The sequence below is a fragment of the Gymnoscopelus braueri genome (assembly GCF_963280865.1).
Source record: "Gymnoscopelus braueri genome assembly, chromosome: 10".
Lineage (NCBI taxonomy): Eukaryota > Metazoa > Chordata > Actinopteri > Myctophiformes > Myctophidae > Gymnoscopelus > Gymnoscopelus braueri.
Genome location: NC_137611.1, coordinates 1,460,511 through 1,475,510, shown reverse-complemented (window position 1 = coordinate 1,475,510; position 15,000 = coordinate 1,460,511). Strand labels below are relative to the sequence as shown.

At 46.1% G+C, this 15,000-nt stretch overlaps 1 protein-coding gene across 1 annotated transcript in view; it reads right to left on the bottom strand.

Moving 5' to 3' along the window:
• Positions 1–15,000, bottom strand: part of LOC308092829 (ephrin type-A receptor 3-like) — a gene marked incomplete at its 5' end in the record, with an annotated part of 150,267 nt that overhangs the window by 44,904 nt on the left and 90,363 nt on the right. Inside the window, 2 exon segments of the mRNA XM_080438928.1 lie at positions 9,995–10,211; positions 10,213–10,343. Of these exon segments, the coding sequence (XP_080295054.1) occupies positions 9,995–10,211; positions 10,213–10,343 (348 nt within the window).

The window sequence follows — 15,000 nt, the reverse complement described above, 5'->3', positions numbered from 1 at the left end:
CTGACAGGGGGGAGTTATCCCGGTAGGACGTAGCTTCTTATCACCTGACAGGGGGGAGTTTACCCGGTAGGACGTAGCTTCTTATCACCTGACAGGGGGGAGTTTCCCCGGTAGGACCTAGCTTCTTATCACCTGACAGGGGGGAGTTTACCCGGTAGGACGTAGCTTCTTATCACCTGACAGGGGGGAGTTTCCCCGGTAGGACGTAGCTTCTTATCACCTGACAGGGGGGAGTTTCCCCGGTAGGACGTAGCTTCTTATCACCTGACAGGGGGGAGTTTCCCCGGTAGGACGTAGCGCGTGGAAGGAACACGTTATTCCAACCAGTTCCTTTCCCCTCCATCAGGCGCCCCGGCTGACCAGGGGGAGGCAGTATAGAGACAGGGGACATGGGAGAACATGCAAACTCCACACAGAAAGGCCCTTTCGCCAACCCCACCTAGGGTATGGGCACTGATAACGTGAAGGAGAGAACACGCCCCCAGCACCCACGGCGGAAATCGAACCCGGGATCTTCCAGCTGTGAGGCAACAGCACTTTTTCTTTTTTTACATTTTTGGGCAATGTAGCCGCCCCTATAAGTGGGGTTGGGACACCTCATTAGTACATTTTTTGCTGCACTGTGATTGGCCAATATTAGTACACCCCTAGCATTATTACAACCCTAGCTGTACTGTGATTGGCTGACTCTATTGGCTGACTCTATTCAGCACTGTGATTGGCTAGTGAGACACATGATTTTGCTTTGCTTTGCTTTGCTTTGCTTTGCTTTGCTTTGCTTTGCTTTGCTTTGCTTTGCTTTGCTTTTGCTTTGCTTTGCTTTGCTTTGATGACATTTATAACCTATAAATAGGATTATGCACTTAAAAAATATTTTTTTTTTTAAGTGAGCTTCCATCACTGTGATGACCACTGTGATGACCACACCGCCCACTTCACACTGGGTGTGATTTTTTTTATTCTGGATTCCATGACGCAACTCCCCATATAGGCCCTGGCCATTTGTGCCAGACTAGATAGATATAGTTTTTTTTTCATAACACACTTTTTGCTAATACTCAACAGCCAAACAAAGAGGTACACATTATTTTCAATAATAATAATTTGGACACTTCGACATATTGCTCAGGCCGGGAAATCAAACCTGGGACCTTTTGCCTCCCAGGCGGGATCTCTAGTCTAACCACTCAGCTATGGCCGCCTCATGTGGGGTCATGTGATCGAGACGTATGAGTCAGATTCTTCATAGACCGTTGCGATTGGCTAAGTTTATGGGCGCTGGGTTAGGCAACCTGGCCTGACGGAGACCTGCGCTTTTGTTGTTGGTCGTCATGGCTGCCAGTTCCCACCTGATGTTGTGTGGGAGTTCAGACTGTTCCAGATTGTACTGAATAACTGCTAGCTTACATAACGTCTTCAAAGGAGGCCTTAAGTCTAAAATGTACAGATCATCAGAGGGTTTGTTATTATCTCCTTTGTCTCTTCCGAGGAGGATGATACGATCTCCCATCATGCAACAGCACATGTTACGTATTGGACATGGTCCTTTCCCCTTGGGCTCAACCTTCTTCCAGGAGAAAGTCTCTGGATTGAATTTCCACAGATCATTGAAGGTCTGGTTATCATTGTAGCCACCAAATATGTACAGCTCTCCATTGTAGGCAAAGGCTGAATGATCCCAGCGTCCTTCTGGAAAAAGCTGTGCAGAAGGTGTGTTCAGCCAGCAGGTGGTCTCTGTATAAAAAAATCTGTCGACCTCCTGGTACCTCATGCCCCCAAATACAAACATCTTCGTCCCGATGATGGTGGCAGAGTGACGTGTTGAACCAGGTGGTGGAGTTCCTCTGGTGTTAATTAAAGACCAGACCATTGTGCTGGTGTCTAACTTGTAGATGTCATTAGATCCAGTCCACTTGATGGATCCTCCATGGATAAACATGACCTCCCCATATGTAGACGGTATCTTCTATCAGCACAGCTGTTTGTCCGTCACGCATGGAGGTGACGTTCTCCTCTTCCAGGTGCCACTGGGGTCAACTTCCTCCAGCATAAAGACACAGTGTTGAAGATGTGAACATCACTGTATCGTCCAAAGCAGTACAGCTTGTCCTCCACCACCACAGCAGAGCGGGAGCGTATCCATGGTGCTTCTGTCAGATGTACGGTCCAGTGAATCATTTCACACAGCAGCTCCGCCCTGAATCAACTTCACAACTAACGTTCTGCTGAAGTTACTAGAAGGCTAGTTGATCCGTTGTTAAAAGCAGCTGAACTGAAATGTTGTGTTCGACACTTCATTTAAAAAGAAAATGACATGGATGTGATGATGTCATCTGTGATGTCATTGCATGATGATGATGTTTTGTAGAATAGCAAATTACATTTGGCATCGGAAACATAAGTTCATTACAATGCATTGACTCCAATCTGCACCCTCGCACCCTCAGTTTTAGTTAGTTTTGTAAACACAAAACTCTCGAACGTGCTGTCTTTAAACAACTGTCCTCCTACCTCCACCAGAACAACCTCCTGGACTCCAACCAGTCTGGGTTCAAAGTGGGTCACTCGACAGAGACTGCCCTCCTGGCAGTGACGGAGTCACTCCATGCCGCTAGAGCGAACTCTCTCTCCTCCGTTCTGATACTCCTGGACCTGTCTGCAGCGTTTGACACGGTGAACCATCAGATCCTCCTCTCCACCCTCGAGGGGATGGGTGTCTCAGGCTCTGCACTCTCCCTGTTTGCATCCTACCTGACGGGTCGCTCCTACCAGGTGATGCTGAGAGGGTCTGTGTCAGAACCACACAGGCTCACAACTGGGGTTCCCCAAGGCTCGGTTCTGGGTCCTCTTCTTTTCTCTCTCTACACTACATCTCTGGGTGCTGTCATCCACTCCCATGGCTTTTCCTACCACTGCTATGCCGATGACACCAAGCTAATCCTCTCATTCCCCCCCTCTGATACCCAGGTGGAGACACGCATTGCTGCTTGTCTGGCTGACATCTCGGAGTGGATGTCGACAAACCACCTGAAGCTCAACCTGGACAAGACCGAGCTGATGTTCCTCCCGGGGAAGGGCTGTCCGCACCGAGACATGGCCATCACCATTGATAATGCTGTGGTGACCTCAACTCGGACTGCGAAGAATCTGGGTGTGACCCTGGACGATCAACTGACGTTCTCGGCAAACATCGCATCAGTGACGAGGTCCTGCAGATTCCTGCTCTACAACATCAGGAGGATTCGCCCCTTCCTCACGGAGAAGGCAGCCCAGGTGCTCATCCAGGCTCTCATCATCTCCCGCCTGGACTACTGCAACTCCCTCCTTGCTGGTGCTCCGGCATCTGCCATCAAACCTCTGGAGCTTGTTCAGAAAGCTGCGGCTCGCCTGGTGTTCAACCGCCCCAAGTTCTCCCACACAACCATCCTTCTCCGCTCTCTACACTGGCTCCCCGTAGCGGCTCGCATCCAGTTCAAAACCCTGGTGCTAGCCTATAGGGCAGTGAAAGGAACAGCTCCTTCCTACCTCCGGGCTATGGTCGATGCCTACACCCCTGCCCGACCACTTCGGTCTGCCACCTCGGGGCGACTGATTGCCTCGTCACTCAAGGGTCCTTCTGGCCGATCCACACGGTCACGACTCTTTTCTGTTCTGGCCCCACAGTGGTGGAATGAACTTCCCACTGATGTTAGGACAGCAGAGTCACTGCCCATATTTCGCCGCAGGCTGAAAACTCACCTCTTCAGGAAACACTACCCTTCCTCTCTGCCTGACCTACTTGTTGTTAACTAGTTGTACGAACGCTTGTTTTCTATTGCTGTATTGTTTATTGGATTGTTTATTGGATCTTGTTTAGTCGATACACTTATTTGTTTTAGCTCATGCTCATTTGATTTAGCTATTTTGTCTCATCTGTTTAAGGAAATAGGTAGCTGATATATTGCACTTTTACCTTAGCGCTAGGTATACTCTTGGTTGCTTGTTTTTGCAGAAAATGCACTAAAGACTTCTGGTGATTAGTAGTTTTCGTTCCCTACCTATGTTGAATACACTTATTGTAAGTCGCTTTGGATAAAAGCGTCTGCTAAATGACTGTAATGTAATGTAATGTAATGTAATGTAATGTACAGTTCAGCTGGTTTGCTTTTTTCACATCTTTTAAGTCTACTCACTCGCATGCTTTCATCATTTTTTTAATGTAGTGGATTCAAGCAGATCTACAAGCTCATAGGGGGTCCTTGACATGGGGTCTTTTGGGGGTCCTTGACATGAAAAGGTTTTGTCCACCGCCCCCCCACCCCCCCCCACCCACCCGAAGAAAAGCTTTTGGCAGATTTACAAGTTAGTGCTATGAGCTTGTAGATCTGCTACTTTTGAAAAACCAAAGAAATGTGAAAATGACACAGAAGCGTGGTCTTAATGAATTAAAAGATGTTTTCGTGACAAACAGATGACAGCTTCCTGTTGTAGGTTGTAGTTCCATCCAGACTAACATTCTGAGATAGTGTCTGTAATAGTTGTCTGGCTACGTGGGCGCACACACACACACACACACACACACACACACACACACACACACACACACACACACACACACACACACACACACACACACACACACACACACACACACACTAATATTATAATTATAGTAGTATCCGGATAGTAGTATCCGGATTTCTCCTTTAAAGGAGAATTCCGGACATTTTAAGTGTTATCTTTGATGTGTCGTTACTCACCTACCGACGTAGAAAGTGGCGTTGATTTTTTCCGTTGTTTGCTTATTTCTCTCCATGGCAACACCGAGTTGCCAGGTTCTGGGAGAGAAACAAGCAACCAGCATTAGCTCGTTTGGCATTAGCATTAGCCTCTCAGGAACTTTCAGTGCATGTTTGAGTATCATGAGACTCTACAATGAGTAGTAGTAGAGAAAAAAATAACTTTGCATCGGTTATAATAGACGAATTTCCCTTAGCCACGCGCTCCCATTATGCAACGGAGGGGGTCAAAAAAATTACGACAGGGGAATCGCTGGAAAAAATCAACGCCACTTTCTACGTTGGTAGGTGAGTAACGACACATCAAAGATAACACTTAAAATGTCCGGATTTCTCCTTTAAGTGTATGCCTCACAACCTCAAGGTCGCCGGTTCAAGGCTCACTTCATGCAGACTTCATTTAAAGTGCAATGCAAACAACATGACTGTATCAATGAATTCATGTGCAATTGATAAAGATAACATGAAATGCTTATTTGCTTCTGTCAGATGTACGGTCCAGTGAATCATTTCACACAGCAGCTCCGCCCTGAATCAACTTCACAACTAACGTTCTGCTGAAGTTACTAGAAGGCTAGTTGATCCGTTGTTAAAAGCAGCTGAACTGAAATGTTGTGTTCGACACTTCATTTAAAAAGAAAATGACATGGATGTGATGATGTCATCTGTGATGTCATTGCATGATGATGATGTTTTGTAGAATAGCAAATTACATTTGGCATCGGAAACATAAGTTCATTACAATGCATTGACTCCAATCTGCACCCTCCCACCCTCAGTTTTAGTTAGTTTTGTAAACACAATACAGTTCAGCTGGTTTGCTTTTTTCACATCTTTTAAGTCTACTCACTCGCATGCTTTCATAATTTTTTTAATGTAGTGGATTCAAGCAGATCTACAAGCTCATAGGGGGTCCTTGACATGGGGTCTTTTGGGGGTCCTTGACATGAAAAGGTTTTGTCCACCGCCCCCCCCACCCCCCCCCCCCCCACCCACCCGAAGAAAAGCTTTTGGCAGGTTTACAAGTTAGTGCTATGAGCTTGTAGATCTGCTACTTTTGAAAAACCAAAGAAATGTGAAAATGACACAGAAGCGTGGTCTTAATGAATTAAAAGATGTTTTCGTGACAAACAGATGACAGCTTCCTGTTGTAGGTTGTAGTTCCATCCAGACTAACATTCTGAGATAGTGTCTGTAATAGTTGTCTGGCTACGTGGGCGCACACACACACACACACACACACACACACACACACACACACACACACACACACACACACACACACACACACACACACACACACACACACACACACACACACACACAGTGTTAATGAGACAGCTGAGAGAGGAGCTCAGGGCATGTTGAGGTACAATCTGTGTTTGTACGTGTGTGTGTGTGTGTGTGTGTGTGTGTGTGTGTGTGTGTGTGTGTGTGTGTGTGTGTGTGTGTGTGTGAGAGAGAGGTGACATGTGGAGGTCTTAATGAGGTTAGCACCCTCTTTCTCCTCTCACCTCCTCCCTATGCCACCTATCATCACACACACACACACACACACACACACACACACACACACACACACACACACACACACACACACACACACACACACACACACACACACACACACACACACACACACACACACACACACACACACACAGCGTGCTCAATTTTCATCCGATGTTCAAACGGTTTGGTGTGTTGTAAACACCAAAGATGTAGTTATGATACTGCATACTTAATTTTATATTTTTATATAAATTCCATGATTATAATTATAAGTATTATAATTATAGTAGTATCCGGATAGTAGTATCCGGATTTCTCCTTTAAAGGAGAAATCCGGACATTTTAAGTCTTTGATGTGTCGTTACTCACCTACCGACGTAGAAAGTGGCGTTGATTTTTTCCGTTGTTTGCTTATTTCTCTCCCTGGCAACACCGAGTTGCCAGGTTCTGGGAGAGAAACAAGCAACCAGCTTTAGCTCGTTTGGCATTAGCATTAGCCTCTCAGGAACTTTCAGTGCATGTTTGAGTATCATGAGACTCTACAATGAGTAGTAGTAGAGAAAAAAATAACTTTGCATCGGTTATAATAGACGAATTTCCCTTAGCCACGCGCTCCCATTATGCCAACGGAGGGGGTCGAAAAAATTACGACGGGAATCGCTGGAAAAAATCAACGCCACTTTCTACGTTGGTAGGTGAGTAACGACACATCAAAGATAACACTTAAAATGTCCGGATTTCTCCTTTAAGTGTATGCCTCACAACCTCAAGGTCGCCGGTTCAAGGCTCACTTCATGCAGACTTCATTTAAAGTGCAATGCAAACAACATGACTGTATCAATGAATTCATGTGCAATTGATAAAGATAACATGAAATGCTTATTTGAGAGTATGTTTTCAATGTATGACATACTTCATTGTGAAAATAGACGATCTACAATCTCACAACTTTTCAGATAGCAACGCTTTGTGAGCTTGTAGATCGGCTGCTTTCACTGGTTTCGGTTCCGAGGAGACATACAATTTCTCTATTGGTAAATGTTTTGTGAACGAGTGATCTTAGTGTTAGTGAAACAGGGGCTTGGTTCATTACAGAAGGCAAGAGTTCATGATCTTCAACAGAAATCAGCCTGGAAAAAGCTATAGCCCTATAGCCCGTTTCCCTGGCTTATTGTGCATAATTACTTATCATTGCTTCTTTCTTTATTCTCTCTGAAATCCCTGGCCCCGTATTATCGCTACTTGCAGCTATATTTTATGTTGTTATTGAACTGTTTGGTTGCTAAAATATATGTCTATGAAATGAATACCAAGGACCTCAGCGGAAACAAGTCCGCAAGGACTTTTTTGGACGGACCTTTTAGACAAAAGTATTATAAATGTAACTGTGATGTTTTACATTATTTTTGCCTAATAAAAAAACTATACAGGTACACAATTAGAGAACGTAAAGAATTGTTATTTTGACAACATCTTATCGAATGATAACAACATATTCTAAGTTTTGGGTGTGAGAGGCTAAAGCTCATCAAACGGTGTTCCGTGGCTCAAATGCCGAATAAATAATGGACCTTGATATGAAAAAGGTTGAAAACCACTGTTCTAATGCATTTATGTCCATTGAAGCAGACGGTCTCTCCACAATTAAAATCATCACAACTCCCTGAATTTCCAACCTATTTTCAAGCGGTTAAGTTTGTCACAAATGGGAGACATGGAGTTATGGATCCAGTAGGCGTAGGCCTATATTTGGTTACATCTAAATTGCATATTTTCATACCAAAATACTTTCAAGTAACAGTAATAGTCACAAAATATTTTTGTCTCCATTCACTGACAGACTACATGAAATCTGCTGGCCACATTGCAGAATTGCCTTTATCCAACATCCTTAATGTTAGCTATTCAGGTCAGAACAGAGCTATCAACTTTTGAAATAATTGTTCATTTGAGATTGTTTTTCTGACAAAAACAGCAACTACAAATGAAATGTCTGTGTTCCATATTGTAATGGCACTGAAAGCATAACATATAACACAAATACTCCAAGACAGCCAAAAGCATATAATTCCAAAGTCACAGAGCAGTATATCATAATGGTAATAATGATAAAATAATACCAAAAGCATATAATTCCAAAGTCTCTAGGAACCTGTTTCAACTGCAGTAAAAGACGATTTATTATTGCACACATCCAGAGTGTGGAGTTTGCCAAGTTCCAACTAACTAGATGCTGCGCAGCTGCTGCCTTTTAACACATACAGTGCCAAGATCGCATCGATGCGTTCTTTCAAATCCATCGCTTGAGTGCCAGGATCGCATTGATGCGTTCTTTTGAATTTTCATTGTTTCATCTGTGATCGCACGGCTGTGTTTATTTCTCATCAACACTTTCGTTTTCCACTTACGTCACACTCACCCGGAGCCGGATGTAAAAAAAAAATCATTTCCGGGTCACGTTGTTTTTCTCCGGTGATGTTTGGCCAGAATAAGGAAAAACACGGTTTTTCACACGGTATAAAAGACAAACGGACAGCTCAACTTCTATTTTCTTTGGTCCGGGTGACTAACAGTCATCGTCGTAGTGTATCACATCGTTTTCAGGCCGATCAGCGGGCCGGGAATTGTCGAAAACGTCACATCCTTTGAATGACCGGATATGACGTGGGCCTGTTTGGGAGGGGGTGAGCGAGGTGATCAATGTTTGGATGTGCTGCTCTCTACTGGTGGAACAATCGTAGGTGCTTGACAACACAATCAGAGAATGTATTTGAATGAAAAATTACAAAACAAAAAAAATTTAAAACACGCAAATTGCTGGCACAGGGGTGAGTACATTATGAATAAACTCTGGCAGTCAATGTGTTAAAGGGTTAAGAGCTGGGTTACAAAAAGACCCGCCCCCACCTGGCTCTGATTGGCCTACCGAACGCCCCCTTCAGTGACACACGCGGAAGCTAAAATGGCGCCCGAGATACCAATGCCTCAGAGCCGAAGGAGGCGTCTACCTTTATATGTCTATGGTCTTAAAGAGCTGGTGCCATGTTTTTTTAGTTTTTCAGTTTTTCATGTGTCTATGAGGTTGAAAGAACTTCATTAAGCCCCCCGGTGGTGTTTTTATGGTGTTTTATGTCTTCTCTGACTATTTGGACTTTCTTCCTGGAGGCTGAAACCTTGAGGGTCAAACGTGCCAATAGAGAAACAGCGCTTTAGTGACATCACAAAGCCATACCCTCCCCCTCATTATCATAACACAACAGGTGTGGGCATGAGGAGGAGGAGGGACTAGGACAGGTGGGTGGTGCTAAGGTGGTGGAGGAGGTGCTAAGGTGAGAACCAGGTATACTTAATGAACTGGAGGTGTGTCCACATAAAAACAACATTTTAACAATTTCTGTACACTTTCTTTTTTTGAAACAAATCCTTACATAATAATAATACCTTATGATCAGGTTTTAGGGTTGAAAAATATCATGGCACCCCATCTTTAAAGGGTTAAAGGGGTGGTCTTAATGGGTTAAAGGGGAGGTCTTAATGGGTTAAAGGGGAAGTCTTACAGGGTTAAAGGGGAAGTCTTAAAGGGTTAAAGGGGAAGTCTTAAAGGGTTAAAGGGGAAGTCTTAATAGGTTAAAGGGGAAGTCTTAAAGGGTTAAAGGGGAGGTCTTAAAGGATTAAAGGGGCAGAAGGACTGAGAAGGTTCTCACCTGTCTGAGAGGTGGTGACGTTGACCACCACCTGTCCTCTAGGGGCAGCGCTGAGGTCGGACACCCCGTTCTGGCTCTCCACGGTGAAGCTGTAGTTGTGGTTGGGCTGCAGGTCGGTCACCAGGACCGTGGCGGCCGCCAGGCCGAACTGCCGCGGCACGAAGTGCACGCCGCCGCCACAGGGGGCGCACTTCCTGCCGTCGCCCCCCCCCGCCCCCCGAGCACTTCCTGCAGCGGAGGCTGTAGGTGACGTCGCCCCGCCCCCCCGGGTCCCTGGGGGGCGACCACTCCAGGGTCACGCACGTCTCGTTCACCGTGGAGACGGGGTTCTCTGGAGCGGACGGAGGACCTGAGGGAAGACAGGCAGAGAACACCCAGAACATTGGTTCCATTCTCTTGGTACTGTAGGGGTGCTTATAGGGCCAGTGGTGGAAAGTAACTAAGTATATGTACTCAAATACTGTAGTTTTGAGCAGTGGTGGAAAAAGTTTTTCACTTTTCTTGATTAAGTAAAAATATAAATTCTGCAATGTAGAAATACTCTGTTACAAGTAAAAGTCCGGAATTCTAAATGTACTTGAGTAAAAGTACAAAAGTATTGGCATCAAAATGTACTTAAAGTACCAGAAGTAAAAGTACTCATTATGCAGGATGTCCCATTTCAGTTTTCAAATGTATATTAAATCATCAATCATCAAAATCTACAAACAGCCTCTGAGATGTAGTGGAGTAGAAGTAAAAGTACGGAAAAATGGAAATACTCCGATAAAGTAAGAAATACCTCAACTTTGCACTTAAGTACAGTACTTGAGTAAATGTGCAATTTTACGCCACTGGATACATATGGACAGAACCTTTTTAAAACCCAGCCTTACATACAGACAGAAAAGCTGATTGATTGTGAAAATAAATACCACACCATGGATTCTTATTTAGTCATTTGATCAATTTCCCCTTGAAAAGGGCGTTGAATGTGTGAGTATATGAGAGGGAGGTTGTGAGTTCTGTGCTAAGGCGATTGTTTGCTGTACTGTAACGGTTTTAATCAAGCTCTTATTATTATTATTATCATCTTTATTTCTTTCCCACTGAGAGAAACATGTCCTATTTTTACGTGCGTCGCTGAAAAGCAGCCTGCATGTGTCTCTGATGCCCCCAAGCTCCTAAAAGTACTTCAATAAGAGTAGCAATACCCCAATGTAGAAATACTCTGTTACACATAAAAGGCCTGTATTCAAAAATGCACTTGAATAAAAGTACAAAGGTATTGGCATTGGAATATATTTAAAGTACCAAAGTAAAAGTGCTCAGATAACAAAAAACAAAAACAAAACATTGGCAAAGCCAATCTACAACTCACATTGCATGTGATATGAGGAGAAATGGGCATACTCAGGTAACGTAAAAGTTCCTCCAAAGTGTAAGTACAGTTCTTGAGTAAAGGTACTGTACAGTACGTAGTTACTTTGCACCCCTGCTTTGTGGGGGACCACGGGGGTCTTTCAGGATGAGTAAGTGCGGCAGTACGGTGGTAACTTCAAACAGAACGCAGCGCTGCACCCCTGCGATGGTTTCCACTGGAGTTCTTCCAGAAACAACCCTCTCCTGACAACATCATAGATTAGCGGCATGGGGCTGCCATGTGTTGCAGGACTCAGGAGAGAAGCTGCTCTGCTCTGCGGTCATGTTGGAATATTAATGTGACAATGTGTAGGACATCACATCACAGCCCGGACTCTGAGGACTCTGTCTGTCTCATTCTGTCTGAATACGTCCCATTATAATAGAATAGTAACAACATTGAGACAAAGGAATGTACCCTGGGATCAATGGCAAGGTCTGTCTGTCTGTCTGTCTGTCTGTCTGTCTGTCTGTGTGTCCGTCCATCTAGAAGGTTGAGAGGACAGCGTCACAGATCATGGTCTTGTCCTCTCCTACGTAAGGGTTACATAAGCATCGCTATGAAGGTCAGCTTTGTGTGTGTGTGTGTGTGTGTGTGTGTGTGTGTGTGTGTGTTAAAGTGTGTGGGAGCCTTCTGGTCCATGGTTGATGGATGTCCGTTCAGCCACATGACATCTTATCAGGCCCTTGCTGAGTGCCGGGCCCCTGGGGGCCCCTGGCGGAGCCTGGGCCTTTCCTGATTAACTTGCCCAGCAGCGGCCTCTCTCTAAAGGGCAGCGCAGAGGAGAGGGGGGAGGGGGGGGGGGTGTGATAGGCGTCTGGGGGTGAGGGAGGGTGAGGGGGGGTGAGGGGGGGTGAGGGGGGTGATGTGGGGGTAGGGGGGGTGATGTGGGGTTCTTGGTTACAAGAGGAGATAATTGAGGCCTTTCAGTCGTAAATTGTTTCTGTCGTACAGAAAGCTTGTATCTCAATATCTCAGCTTTATGTGTTTTTTCCCCCCTAAATTAATGCCCTATTTTGTCGTAAAACAGCGTCGCACAGAAGGAAACAAATTAGCCGATCTACTTCGCTATCCGTCGTGAGCTTGTAGCTCAGCTATTTTTTGCTATTTTATAAAACATTTGAAAGTGGCTTTCTTTCTGTGGGTTTTATAAATATTGAGCCAATGAATTCTTTTTTTGTATTACTTTTATTATTATTATTACCTATCCTGTTACATTGTCTGAAGTTTTACTCATAAGTATCCGTGCACAAGAAGTCACAATAACGTACAACCTTTAAACCTAGAATGAAAAGCATTTCCTGACATTTAGTTTTGGGAGGCACAAGGTTTCTTTACCCGACAGCGTCTGAGCGTAAATGTGACCACGGGGGTGAAGGTTACCCCCCCGCCCCCCTGCCCCCCTGCTGGGCCTCGTTCCCCTGGTGTCCTCCCCCCTGTCACGCTACTGTCACATCCATCACACTCACATCCTCTGGAACTAATGTGACATTTACGCTCTTTTTAAATTCATTTCAGTTCAGTGTGGAGCAATGTCACCCTGTCCCTGCCTGGCTCTGACATGTCCCCAACGTCACCCTGTCTCTGCCTGGCTCTGACATGTCCCCAACGTCACCCTGTCCCTGCCTGGCTCTGACATGTCCCCAACGTCACCCTGTCTCTGCCTGGCTCTGACATGTCCCCAACGTCACCCTGTCCCTGCCTGGCTCTGACATGTCCCCAACGTCACCCTGTCTCTACCTGGCTCTGACATGTCCCCAACGTCACCCTGTCTCTGCCTGGCTCTGACATGTCCCCAACGTCACCCTGTCTCTACCTGGCTCTGACATGTCCCCAACGTCACCCTGTCTCTGTCTGGCTCTGACAGACATGTCCCCAACGTCACCCTGTCTCTACCTGGCTCTGACATGTCCCCAACGTCACCCTGTCTCTACCTGGCTCTGACATGTCCCCAACGTCACCCTGTCTCTGCCTGGCTCTGACAGACATGTCCCCAACGTCACCCTGTCTCTACCTGGCTCTGACATGTCCCCAACGTCACCCTGTCTCTACCTGGCTCTGACATGTCCCCAATGTCACCCTGTCTCTGCCTGGCTCTGACATGTCCCCAACGTCACCCTGTCTCTGCCTGGTTCTGACATGTCCCCAACGTCACCCTGTCTCTGTCTGGCTCTGACATGTCCCCAACGTCACCCTGTCCCTGCCTGGCTCTGACATGTCCCCAACGTCACCCTGTCCCTGCCTGGCTCTGACATGTCCCCAACGTCACCCTGTCTCTGCCTGGCTCTGACATGTCCCCAACGTCACCCTGTCCCTGCCTGGTTCTGACATGTCCCCAACGTCACCCTGTCTCTGTCTGGCTCTGACATGTCCCCAACGTCACCCTGTCCCTGCCTGGCTCTGACATGTCCCCAACGTCACCCTGTCCCTGCCTGGCTCTGACATGTCCCCAACGTCACCCTGTCCCTGCCTGGCTCTGACATGTCCCCAACGTCACCCTGTCCCTGCCTGGCTCTGACATGTCCCCAACGTCACCCTGTCTCTGCCTGGCTCTGACATGTCCCCAACGTCACCCTGTCTCTGCCTGGCTCTGACATGTCCCCAACGTCACCCTGTCTCTGCCTGGCTCTGACATGTCCCCAACGTCACCCTGTCTCTGCCTGGCTCTGACATGTCCCCAACGTCACCCTGTCTCTGCCTGGCTCTGACAGACATTTCCCCAACGTCACCCTGTCTCTGCCTGGCTCTGACAGACATCCCATGGAGACTTGAAAATAGATTTTTGTTTAGTTTTATTTGTCACATCGCTAAGCCAATAATTTGATGACCAGCGGACCGGTAGGCAGATACAAAGGAGACTCTTTGTGTCTCCTACTGGAACCTCTGCCGGTCATTTCTCCATGGGGTGACTAATCGATAGATGTGGGTGAACTATCCCTTTAACACATCCACTGCCAAGGGCTAATCTCATAATGTACTCACCAGTGCCAAGGTGTTTTTGTTGTTTTTTTGTTTTTTTCATGTCGCCATAGATCTTTAGTATTTAGTTAAAATCCTTAAGATTGAGCGCTACACAGTCTGTTTACATCCGCGCGATCTCCCTGTATCTCCCAGTGAAAACCACGTGTCAAACGGGGCATCCATGTTTGAGTTAGAGCGGATTACGTTAAACAGTGAAATGCGAGGAGAAAAAACTACAGGAAGAGAATTGAGTTTCAGTTTCGTCTGTAGAACGAGGGCGGGCGTGATCGTGAAAACCGGATCCCAAATAATTCTATTTCCTGTCATCAAACCGGAAACGGAAGTGGATCAAAAAAATTCCGAAAGTGCACCCGGACCGCGCATGCGCGAAAAGACCGCAGCCCGTAGGGCTACGGTCTCGGCGCTTAACAGTTGGATTTAACGGCCCGTAGGGCTACGGTCTTGGCAGTTAATGTGTTAAGGGCCGAAACACATTTTGCAACAGTGGTAGAAAGTTTTTGCCCGTCTAATCCTTACACAGACACACAGACAGACACACAGACAGACACACAGACAGACACACAGACAGACAGACACACAGACAGACAGTTCAACCATTACGTCTGGCTTAGAAGAAAAAACT